At 45.1% G+C, this 12,963-nt stretch overlaps 1 protein-coding gene across 5 annotated transcripts in view; it reads left to right on the top strand.

Annotated features, from left to right (window-relative positions):
- Nucleotides 1–5,888, top strand: part of UBE2U (ubiquitin conjugating enzyme E2 U) — a 51,349-nt gene extending 45,461 nt beyond the window's left edge. For 3 of the 5 annotated variants that reach the window (XM_066597691.1, XM_066597690.1, XM_066597688.1), the window contains exon 11: nucleotides 1,539–5,888. In XM_066597691.1, the coding sequence (XP_066453788.1) occupies nucleotides 1,539–1,732 (194 nt within the window). In that variant the 3' untranslated portion in view covers nucleotides 1,733–5,888. The remainder of the gene's footprint in view (nucleotides 1–1,538) is intronic. The other 2 variants (XM_066597689.1, XM_066597693.1) reach the window with 2 other exon arrangements.
- Nucleotides 5,889–12,963: the final 7,075 nt, after the last annotated feature.

The raw sequence follows: 12,963 nt of genomic DNA, 5'->3' as shown, positions 1-12,963 counted from the left end.
TTCTGCTGCAAAAATCATAAAGTTATTAAGAAATGGAACAATTATATGTAGAAATCTCTGCAGGGCCTAAAATAAATGTTGCAGTTTTTTAACCCTTTCAGATGCAGCATAGTTTGCTACTTAACCCCTTCATGACATGGCCTATTTTGGCATTGAGGACCAAGCGATTTTTTTGGTATTTTTCCATATCCATTTTTCAAAAGCCATAACTTTTTGTTTTTCTGTCGATACAGGCGTATAAGGGCTTGTTTTTTTGCGTGGCGAGCTGTAGTTTTTATCGGTGCCACTTTTGCGTACATGGGCTATATTGTAAAACTTTTATTATTTTTTTTATGATAACAGGGAGAGAAAACGCATCAATTCTGCCATAGATTTTTTTTCCTTTTTTTTACAGCGTTAATCATGCAGCATAAATGAGACACAAAATTTTTTCCGCGGGTCGCTACGGTTACAACGCTACCAAAATTGTTATATTTTTTTTAGGTTTTTACACTTTTTTGCAATAAAACCCCTTTTTTTTGGAAATCTTTTTTTTTCTCAATAGCTGCATTCAAAGTCATGTAACTTTTTATTTTTTTATGTACGGAGCATTGTGTGGACCTCATAGAACTCTCATCAGGACAGTCCCAGCATAATTTTACCCCCCAACCCCAGTCCAAAAGCGTCCATCATAATCTCTGTTGTCAGAGATAAATAACTGTCATGTCAGACCGGTCTTGCACCATTCTTGCAGCTTTCGCCGTTCTCAAGTACACGGTGCTGTCAGTGGCTTTCAGGGACCAAGTCCCCTGTGGGAGGGGAGACGCCTCCCACGCGATCTGTATTGGCCCCCGGGTCATCAGGGCAATTCTGGTCGTCTCTTAAGCACTGCCTTCCTCCAGCATGGGAACAGCATCTCTAGGGTCCCCACACTCACTGCCCGCCGCCACAAACTCCACAGTCCGCCTTTTTCCAAGACATGTGCTGCTGAGCTGCGCTCACACTGCAGCTCCTGCCCTTTTAAAGCTCCCTGTAGGGCGCCAGAATCTCCCATACTTAGCGCCAAGGATCAGGTGGGAGATTTCACACCTGCAAACATTCATAAGGGAATCATCTCCCATGCCTTGACACGGGTCCCATCTACAGCAAGACGCTGCAAAGTGTACGGAGCTATGTGCTTCCAGATTTTTACATAGTGACAGCAGCCTGCAGAACAGTTGATCGGCGGCGATCCCAAGAGGTGGACCCCTGCAGATCAACTATTGATCACCTATTCCAAGTATAGCTCATCAATAGTTCAAAGCTGGCCAATCCCTTTAAATTTATACACAAGCCAATAAATGATATCTGAATTGCGTAAAGACAGATTAGTGCATCTGGTAGCTGAGGGGTGACTGCAGTTACCTCTAGTATCGTAATCGGCCTATATCACGTACAAGGGTTTAGGAAGCTGAGATACGAGGCGCTGTTTGCAGTGCTTTCATGCAACTTTGACTGTCCATGTGCTGCCGGTGACGTGGAGAGAACAGTCTAATACATATTTTATCTCTTCCCATCAGAGAGTCATATGCTGGGAGTCATTACAGATACGAAACCACAAGCAGAGAGTCATTTTGAGGAGAAGACGCATCACACTGACGATATAACCGTGTCGTACCACGAATCTGCACGTGATAGAGAACCACTAGAGGAAGAAGTGGACAGTTTGGTGGCCTGGACTAATACCCTCAGCACCAACCTACTGGAAGATTGATTAAAGGGAAGAGCCATCTATAAAAAGTATTAACCCCACCCTCCCTTCTGTATAACAATGCCTTATTGGAGGTCTAGGACTCAGCTCTTTGGGCGGGGGTCTCTGATGACAAGCTTGCTGACTGTTTTCAATAACAAAAAAGGAAAAAAAGAATCTATTCTGCTATCAATCTTCAATGTTTCTAATAATTAGCAGAATCATGAATGCAGCTCTGCAGCATAATGATGAATTCTAGAAGAGAATGTCTAAACTACCAGGCTTGAAAAGAAAGAGAAGAATGAACACAATGAGAACGTACAACCTTCATGCAGATGTTGTCCATAGCCAGGTGTCAACCAAGAACCCCAGTGTTACAAGGTGTGGCGGTGGCTCTGTTGTTAGCACTGCCGTCTTGCAGTACTGAAGTTATAGGGTGGAATCTGACCAATGGTGATGTCTACATTGGCTTTTTATGATTTCTTTGTGTTTATTCTTCTTAGCTTTCTATTTCTCTGCCAATGAAAGTACAAGTGTGGTGGCTCAGTGGTTAGCACTGCTGCCTTGCAGTGCTTCAGTTCATCAAGGCTGATGTCTATATGGAGTTTTTCAAAGTTGATGTTGCCCTAATGAAATTTGCACCAAGGCAACGACTCGGGGCAAAGTACAAGGAAATCTAGAATTCCCGCACTCTAAAAGTAACCGTTCTGACACTTGCATATTGTATCTGTGCACTTATGTATTCCTCCCCCATATATTACATTGTATATCAGCATGGAAGGCGAGGAGGGGAAGGGATCATCTTCATCGGAGGTTCTGTCCAGAGCCTTCAACACAGGTTGGCATTAAAATCTGTGACGAAGTAGCGCAGCTTCATACTGGAGGGCGGAACAGAATCTGGACAAACCCTGTTATAATTAATGCCGTCCGGCTGGCGCCGTTCAGGTCTGGCTTGTGCTGGGTCTGGCACTTCTGGTTTTATCATTGCTCCGCTTCTAGAATAGAGCCAAACGACGGAAACACGCAGCGCAAGTGTGAATGAGCCCTAATAAGGAATTCATACGTATCAGAATAAACAATGGTGAATAGAAAATAACAAAACTAAATCCATTTTCATTATTTATTTGCCCACAGGGGGCGCTAGGCTGTCAAGTTTCTTTTTCTAAGTTAGGGGTGTCAAACACATTTTTAGGGCTTATTCAACCGACCGTATTTGCATGGGTATTTGGGCGTGAAAAACGTCGCACATAAAAAGCAACCATGCGAAGCATTGGGTCAAAACGGCACCGTTCAGATGATATAAAAATATGACATAATCGATCTTTTTTGGCCGTATATTTTATACGGCGCATGAAAAGCTGGGTCTTGACCTGTATTTTGCTGTCATATGCAGCAAGATTCCATAGACTTCTATGGCAGCTGAAAAGAAGGGAGGGGGAGGGAATTACCCTGCGTACAGCGTTGGAAAAAGAAGACAGCTCGCCCTAATTAGGCATTTAAATGCCATTCCAATCAGTATACTGAAAATGTATCCGCCCATGTAAATAAGCCCTAAATGTAACTCCTTACCATGACTATGGATGTCACTGCACTATGATGGGTTTCTCCTCTTTAGCATGGAGCTTCGTACTTCGGAGGATAGCTAGGATGCCTGGTAGGGGGTCAGAGCTAGGCCAATAAAAGATGGCACTTGCTTCATTTGCTGGCGCCGCTCCCATTGCCAAGCACTGTCTGTGTCCTCCGGGGCAAGTAAAGAGTTGGTCCTTCTGCAACCGGACAGTAGGGCTCTGTGAACATTGGAAGATGCCAATCATCTACTGCAGCAGGCAGCCATGTAGGCTTTTGTCACCACCGCAGCCAGCAGCTCACCAAGGATCATAGGGCAGCGTTAGCAGTGCTGCCAAAAACATGGCACAACTTTAGGACCACATTTCTGACAGCGCTAAATGGCAGCGCTAGGTCCAAAAAAAAAATTAATGTTCACCCCACCGGAGCCCCCCAGGACCCTGGCTCAGTGCTCAGTCGCTCTGTGCAGACTGTCAGCAGTGATACACCATGTACCGCTAGTGACAGGATTTGAAAACCCTGCCGACAGCAAAGGAGTTCTCTGATTGGTCTGTCTCTCTCTATACCCATCCATCCCTCTTTGCATCCATCCATCCATTGTTTTCAACCAAGGAAGCTGATAATGCAGAAAACGCACAAAACCGCACCTGTAGAAATATAGATGCTCCAGTAGTTGCTCAGTAGTAATACAGGACCCCCAAATAGTTGCCCCACTAGTAAAAGCACTCCAAAACCGCACCAGTAGAAATACAGACCCCCCACTAGTTGCCCCAGTGGTAATAGTGACCCCTAATAATTGCCCAAGTGGTAATATTGACCCCCAATGGTTGCCCAACCAGTAACAGTGCCCCCTAATAGTTACCCCCAATAGTTGTCCCAGCAGTAATAGTTACCCCCAATAGTTGTCCCAGCAGTAATAGTTACCCTCAATAGTTGCCCCAGCAGTAATAGTGACCCCCTATAGTTGCCCCAATAGTAATAGTAAAAGACTGTATAATTAGGGGTCACCAGTGCAGGGTGAGATTATTGTTTGAATGCAGTACATTTTATACTTTATGACCTTCCATAACTGTTGGAGATCTTTGAGGGGAATTAGATTGCAAGCCTCTGGGGGAAAATGGACTGAATCTGTGGAAGACAGCAGTGTGATACAGGCTCCAGGAAAGAGGACAAATCCAGGTACGCATAATAGTATGATAGAGTACTAAGTTTTGTGCATGCATTTCTCATCACTGGACACTAGAGGGCAGAGTTGGCTTTTATATCCCCTGGTCAGATATATACGCTACCTGAGTCCTTTCTCCATCCTTGAGTCAGACAGATCGTACAGTTATTAAGAAATGGAACAATTATATGTAGAAATCTGGTGCGGGGTCTAAAATAAATGTTGCAGTTATTAACCCTTTAGGGCTCATGCCCATGGTTTGTGGGTATGCCAGCGGATTTACACCGCTGGAGTACTGCATGTAAAAACGCTAGTGACCGCAAGTGATAGCGGAATTCTGTTAAGGGCTAATTCCCAGGGACGGATTTCTGCTGCGTTTCCCACAGCGGAATAAGACAGCTATTAGGTTCTATTGAACTCAGTGCTCACATGCCACGTGATATTGCCACGGATTTCTGCCGTGGGAAAAAAATCCCGGCATGTTCTAATTCACCGCGCTTTTCCGCCGCGAGAAAATGGAGACATCGGGATTTCCACGGCAGAATTACGTGATTGTTTGCGCGCACTCACATTTTTAAACGCGGTACTCCCTCAGAGGAAATCTGCGGGCATATCCCGCTACGTCCGTGGACATGAGGCCTTATACTATATTAATGGAGACCTCCAACTGTGGAAATACGAGGTGAAATAGAACATGTCGCAGAGGAAATCTGCGGCAGAATTCCGCATGTGAGCATTGACAGGCAGAAAGCTATTAGGTTCAATATAACCTAATAGCTGCGGAATTCCACCACGGGAATCACGGCAGAAATTCGTCCGTGGGCGTTAGCCCTTAAGGATGCAGCATAGTTTGCTACTTAAAAGGGTTGTCTGGGAATTTGGAACTTTTTTTTGCTATTGATGACCCATCCTCAGGCTAGCAGGTCATCGACAGATGATCGGTGAGGGCCTAGATCACCATCAGTCAGCTGATTCCCGGAACTGCTGTCAGTAGGAACAGCACAGAAAGCCGATCGCGCCAAACTTACTGCAGTGGGCCGGTTCGGAACTGCAGGCGCAGCTCCTACTGAATTCAATAAATAGCATTTTGGACCCTTTTTTTTTTTAGGCCCGGTGCTCCATAGCACATTTGCGTCTATGTGCTGTCCGTGTTAATTATAGTCAGCACACGCACCCGTTATAGCCTATAGGACTATATAAACTGCCGTCTTTTTGACACGGACAATAACCAGGATATGCTAATGCAAGTTAATGTGTGGGCCGTCTGTATATTGGCCCCCACATACACAAGTGTCCTTGTGGGGTCCGATGCCAGTTGCGCCCCAGCACACGGTAAGTGTGTATCCGACCTTATAGTGTTTTCAATACGGGATAAAGAGTGATTTCAATTTATTGTTTGGGTCATTACGGCTGTGGCGATATCAAACATATGGGTTTTTAATAAAGTTTTTTAAGGCGAAAAAGAGAAAAGTGCGCAAAAGATTATTTTTATTTATTTATTTTTTTACTATTTTTCTTAACTTTTTTTTTGGAGACTTGAACCTATGATCTTATGATTGCTCAGATAATACACATATTATGCGAGAAACGAAAGCCACTGTTAGACCAGCGATTGCCACGGCAAACCCATCAGCCTTCTATGATTTCATTGCGATGGTCTGATGACATCACAGAGGGAGCCCCCTTCCTCTGTTTACACCATATATGTCGTTATCAACACTGACCATGGTGTGTAAGGACTAACAGTGGGAATCTGTGTTCTTGCTGCCCCCCGCTGTTGCAGCAGGAGCTCGGATGTCAGTCACAGCTGGCTCCTGCTGCGGATTGTGCGGGCTCAGCTCTTGAGTGCAGACCCTCCATATGACATAAGCATACATCATTGCTTGCTAACCCCTCCGCCCAGGACATACATATATCCCTGCCAATCAGCTGTTCATGGGGCCGCTGGCATTGCAGGCAGTGTTCCAGTTGAATTCAATACCAGCCCAGTGTAGAATCGGTTGCAGGTGGAGGTGTGACGCAGGTTCAGGACGACACGGTGATGACAGACGGAGCCAATACCTATTATGAAAATATACTTTACTGAACGAACGGGTTAATTAGTGCTTTCGCTTTATAGGACGGTGCAGGTACTTTAAACGTTACGTAAATGGGATGTCACACACCAATAACAGGTATCTGCATCCCCGTATTCTGCAGCAAGTGGGTTAAATGCTCCAGGGGTGCAGGGGTACATTTTTTTCCTTTCTCGGGGCCACAGAGCACTTTGTGCTGTCCAGTGACTCACATCTCAATAGTAATGCTCCATACTAAAATGTCGAACTCTGTACTATAGTCTCCAAGGTCAGCGGCATCACTACCTCACGAACGAACGCACCGTAAGTGCCAGCGTACATCCTGAATTGCGTAGCTCCGCCTCACGTGGCGGAATTGCTGCAGAAAGTCCACAGCATAAATGTCCGTGGCAAATTCTGCAGCCTTTCCACATCCAAAAAACAGGCAGAAAACGTGTGCAGAAAGCCGTGCTCCTGGGACCTGTAGTACTATGTACTTTCAGCAGCGCATGGCTGCAGGTGTGGTTGAATTGCCTGGTTGATGGTGTGGATTGCTCCAGCCCCGCCATCCTTTACATTGCCTAATGAAACCTGGGTATTAGGGCTCCTTCACACAAGTGTAAGCGTTTTTTAACACTGGCTGCATCGCGGGGACGAAAAACGCAGCGAGCAAGTCCCGATCTTAATTTGCGTTTTCTCATCCACTCACATGGGCGGCTGTGGCGTATTAGCGAAACTCTATGTTGTCGCTTGGAAATCCTTCGCTCGGCATAAATCCACGGAATGAGTTTTAAGGGTTAACTATAGTCAGATGTAATCATTTCCCAGCGCTACACGCAGCTAAACTCCCTCCCCTCCCTTTTATTGCCACCTCCTATAGAAGCCTATGGGAGCTTTCAGCGTGTCTCGGGAAAAGATAGGGCAAGACCTATCTTTTCCAGCAGCGCTCGCTGATTTCGGTCACCGATATTCTATGTTTCCCAGTGAGATTTTTTTTTACACGGCTAAAAATCGCTCATCTGAATAAATACATTGGAATCAAATACTTCAGATGGTCGTGATTTTTGCTGCTAGTGTGAATAAGGCCTTAGGGCTCCTTCAGGTGAGCGTGTTTTTCCCGCATGAAAAATGTGGAGAATAGAACCTATTAATTTCAATGCATTCATTTTCATTTCTTTTTTTTTTCTGTCTGGCGCAAAAATATAGGACCTGCTCTATTTTTTGTACATTTGGGCCCAAAAGAGGCCCATAGACTTCTATGGTAATGCACACACCTGTACCTCATTTGGCTAAAAAGCCATTTAAATCAGGATGCGGTGATTCTCCTGCCCATGAGAACTAGTGGTTCCTGCGCAAATGCACACAGTATTTGCACAGGCATGTGCGCAATATACACTCATTCTCTGCACAAAACTTACGCAGAAGCGAGCGTATTTTGAAATACGCACATCTGAAGCCGTCCCTTAAGACGCATACTGTGCAAATCTTTGTGTCTTGTTCTGTCCGTCTGCTTTTTGATCTGCATGTATGCGGCTTTTGTCTGATGTCCCCTCTGTATGTAGGTGTGCAGACACCTAGTGTGACCTATGTTATGTTTGGTGTACCCCTTTCATCTATAGGTGAGAGGATGCCTGAACCCCTTTCATCCTTGGGTAAGAGGGAGGACGCCTAGTATGAACTATGTCCTTTTTGTATTTGCTCTGACCCGGTTGCTGTGTGGGGCCGTCAATGTCGGGACGCTCACCCTGCTTTTAGGCAGGGTTCCTCTACTTGGTAGGTGTAAGGTCAGACTATCCTCCTTTCCCTTAGTTTGTATTACATTTGGTCTGTGTGGTGATCTGTGTCCAGTTTTGAGTTTATTGCACAGAAGATAGAAGTGGCAGCATCCAAGGTGCGGTTCAAACCACCTTTATTTTTCCCAAGCGATAAATATAACGTTTCGACTCTGTAAGTCATTTACAAATACAAACATTTAAATAGTGAAGCAATTAAAACAATTAACAAATCAGAATGTGGAGAAATAGCGGTAAGTAGCTTCCTGTATCAGGTGGTATCAGGGCGTCTGACCGCTCAAACAGGCGTCCATATGTTTGCCTATTGCGCATGCGCTATGTTCCGGTCCGCTGACGTCAATGTCATGTGATAACACATCACATGATATACTGCGCATGCGCACTAGGTCACATATCACTTAATGCGTTCCAAGCTGAAGCGCACCGGAGTGCGCAATGATATATCAAGCAGTCCCTTGCGCATGCGGACTAGGCCCCATACTGTCCCAGATATTATACCATAGCGTGCATGAAGAGACACACACAACGGCAGCGCAGTGTACCGCGCAATCCACATATCTTGTATGGCGCATAACAACGCTGACCAGGGACCTCAACACACCAAAGTATGCTCCAACTCACCACAAGAAACAAAAATGTATATAGCAGAAGTATAATGTGGCACCATAACAAATCACTAATGAAAATATGGACATTCATATATGGCAGGATAGTCATTATTTCAGTACTCTATTGTTTATAATCATCCTTAAGACGATGATGTACATACTAAGGGCGCCCACCCACTGGCGTTTGCGATTTTCGTGCGTGAAAAACGCAGCGTTTTCCGTGCGTTTTTCGCGGCATTTTCGCGGCTTTTTCGCGCCTTTTCCGTTAATTTCCATTGACTTTCATGGGTGCATTAAGAGAAAAATAAGGACACATATGCAACTGACAGTTCCTATGTTAAAAATCACAACGGACCAAAAAAAAACGCCAGTGGACAGGAACACATTCAATACTAATTGCTCTTGAGAAAAAACGCAAAACGCAAAGGAAAAAAAATCGCCAGTGGGTGGGAGCCCTTATACATATATACAAAACATATATGTACGCACTATACACAACTTGATGTTCCTTCCTTATAATATAAAGTATTTTATTCCAAAAAATATATATTTTTTTTTTTAAAAGAAACCACATCAAAGAAAATATAAATCAATAAAGATTGATATCGAAATGTTGGTGCGTAGTTTAATGCCTCGCTCCAAAGTCAACATCCTCATCATCCAAAGATTCATAATCATGATCTAAAAGAAGAAAAACAAAATTAAAATATATCCGACTAGGGCGGAACAGTAGATAACAGCGGGTCTATAAAAATTGTGCAACATCATATTCATGATTTAACCCCTTAGGGGTCAGAGTGTCCAATAGATAAATCTATCGAAGCTCCTTCTACAAGAGAGCCTCCTCTCGGTCACCACCCCTAGCCAAAGGGGGCACGCTATCGATCACACGAAATCTCAATTGACCGACAGAGTGTCCCCTCTTGATGAAGTGGCAAGAAACCGGTAGGTCTATGTTTTTTGTCCGGATAGTACTTTTGTGCTTATTAATCCTACTCCTCACCTCCATCGTGGTCTCACCTATGTATTGTAGTCCACATGACAATTTATTATGCGGGTGACAGGTGAGTTGCGGCAGTGAGCGGGGGGGGGGGGGGAGAGGGAGAGAGAGATCTCCCCTCCATTCCTCCCCGCTCTCCCCCGCCACTGGCAGCCGAATCTTTTCTTCCGAGCGGGCAGGTACTCGCTAAGGTCAATGCTTGATCGAGTAATTGCCCTTAGCGAGTATGCTCGCTCATCTCTAGTTATAAACAATAGAGTACTGAAATAATGACTATCCTGCCATACATGATTGTCCATATTTTCATTAGTGATTTGTTATGGTGCCACATTATACTTATGCTATATACATTTTTGTTTCTTGTGGTGAGTTGGAGCATACTTTGGTGTGTTGAGGTCCCTGGTCAGCGTCGTTATGCGCCATACAAGATATGTGGATTGCGCGGTACACTGCGCTGCCGTTGTGTGTGTCTCTTCATGCACGCTATGGTATAATATCTGGGACAGTATGGGGCCTAGTCCGCATGCGCAAGGGACTGCTTGATATATCACTGCGCACTCCGGTGCGCTTCAGCTTGGAACGCATTAAGTGATATGTGACCTAGTGCGCATGCGCAGTATATCATGTGATGTGTTATCACATGACATTGACGTCAGCGGACCGGAACATAGCGCTTGCGCAATAGGCAAACATACGGACGCCTGTTTGAGCGGTCAGACGCCCTGATACCACCTGAGACAGGAAGCTACTTACCGCTATTTCTCCACATTCTGATTTGTTAATTGTTTTAATTGCTTCACTATTTAAATGTTTGTATTTGAAAATGACTTACAGAGTCGAAACGTTATATTTATCGCTTGGGAAGAATAAAGGTGGTTTGAACCGCACCTTGGATGCTGCCACTTCTATCTTCTGTGCACTGGATACTTGAAGGGACCTATTTGGATCAGGTCTTACTTGTGGCTGTTGCATATTTCCGGTCCGGCCGAACGTGGTGTGAGGTTGTGCTGTCTGCACCCTATTTATTTATTTCAGTTTTGAGTTTATGTCCTTCCCTTTAGCTATAAATGTTGTGAGACGGTGACCGGCAAGGTACTGGAGGGCAGGTATATTTAGCCTAGGATGCTCTCCTATGCTACCTTGGGGAGCGCTTGGGCAGATACGTGCCAACGAGCAGCCTGGGCTCGGTGGAGGAAGCCGGCAGTATAGTGTTAGTAGCATTAAGCTACTAACACGTTGTAGTAAGTAAGTGGCTCCAAGCCGCATAATCCGGGCCGGCTTTTCCTGGAGTGACCAAAGTGAAGGGTGGGATGGTCACTCCCACGTACCAGGTGGGGCTGGTACCAGGCCTTATAAAGCCTGGGCCTACAGGGCCAGGGAGAGAGCTGAGACCTTTGCAGGTCTGAGAGTCCTGGCTGGCTGTGTGCAGGAGCCATTTGTTTACCAGTACGTAGACAGGGACGGTCCATGTATAGTAAGTGCTCAGACGAGCAGGATTTACTTTATGTTTGCCTGATGTTAAGGCCTGTATTTTGCTTTTGTTTGCTTGGAAATAAACCCAGGCAAAGCCTGAACTAAAGACTTTATCCTATGTGTCACTGTCTCTGACTGCTTATGCCCAGGTTGCTACCGATCCTAAACGCTAATCCCTCACAATGTATTACGTTTGTGTAGGTCGCTGTTCGCAGGAACGTAACACAGACACTGTAGTTAGTACAAATCCAGATGCTGCACTGTAATAGACACATCGGAGAACTGTACTGAGTGATGAAAATGATGAGTGATACATGTCTATAGTCAGATACTGATAGAAGCTCATTACCAGCCTCTGCTGGGAGCCGTAAAATAAGGAGGATTACAGTCATAATAAATGCTGAAATCCCACCAGCCTCAAAAATGTCACAAACCCATCTAATATTTTTCATGGACACTGGAAAAAAGTTCCCTATTTTTACAAACTGTCCAGAAATTTCTAGGCGGTTGGCAACCCTGGACTGCCTCTTATTGCCAGAATAGTGCCCACTAGAGATGAGCGAACGTACTCGTTTAGGGCGATTTCGCAATCGAGCACCGCTTTTTTCGAGTAACTGACTACTCAGGCAAAAAGATTCGGGGGACGGCGTGGTGAGCGGGGGGTAGCAGTGGGGAACAGGGAGGAGCTCTCTCTCTCACCCCCCACCCCCACTCTCCTCTGCAACCCCCCGCTCACCCCAGCACCCCCCGAATCTTTTCGCCCGAGTAGGCAGTTACTCGAAAAAAGCGGTGCTCGATTGCGAAATCGCCCTAAACGAGTACGTTCGCTCATCTCTAGTGCCCACATAATGCCAGCTGAACTTGCCCAATAAACAAGGCTGGCAACAAAGTGCCCTAAATAAACTGCTGCAGCGCTTCATTTCTCTCACCCACAGAACGAAAGGCTATGGACACCTGTGGACAAATGTTGTTTTTTCACCTAAAGCCACTTATAGATAAAATCGCACAATTTTCACGCGATGCAAGAGTGAGTAAAAAAAGCAGAATTATGAAACCAATGATTTTCAATAGTTTCCTTCACATTAGCAATATTTTCACTGATGCGGTGTTGCGAGAGAAAAAAATCGCGGCATGCCCTATCTTTCTGTGATATACGATTTTTCTATCTCCCATGCATCCCTATGGAGCCTACTTTTTATCACATCGCAACGCAGAAACTTGGAATTTCATGCAATGCATTTTTAACATTAGAAAGTCCTATTGACATTCGCAATAAAAAATTGCGCGATTTCATCGTGGGCGGATGCGATGTGATGCAAGATTATTCTCAAGAAAAAGCACCACTGACGCTCAAATATCACGGGAACAAAGATGCCATTTTCTGTAGCAAAATCGCGATCGCCCGTGTGAGACTCCTCTTAACGTGTGTATTTGGGCCTCACAATCATTTTTGCAATAGGGTTTTGTTACATTTTTTTGGCTGCGTTTGTCTTTTGCAGCTTCTACATATCGTTGTATGTAGATGCTGCAGCCTGAGCCTCAATAGGAGATCCGTTAGGCCGCCTGCAGACGAGCGGGTCGGATCCGGCAGCGAGA

Source organism: Eleutherodactylus coqui, chromosome 3, assembly GCF_035609145.1.
Source record: "Eleutherodactylus coqui strain aEleCoq1 chromosome 3, aEleCoq1.hap1, whole genome shotgun sequence".
Lineage (NCBI taxonomy): Eukaryota > Metazoa > Chordata > Amphibia > Anura > Eleutherodactylidae > Eleutherodactylus > Eleutherodactylus coqui.
The sequence above is the reverse complement of the archived record's forward strand: the minus strand, read 5'-3'. Positions and strand labels throughout refer to the sequence as shown.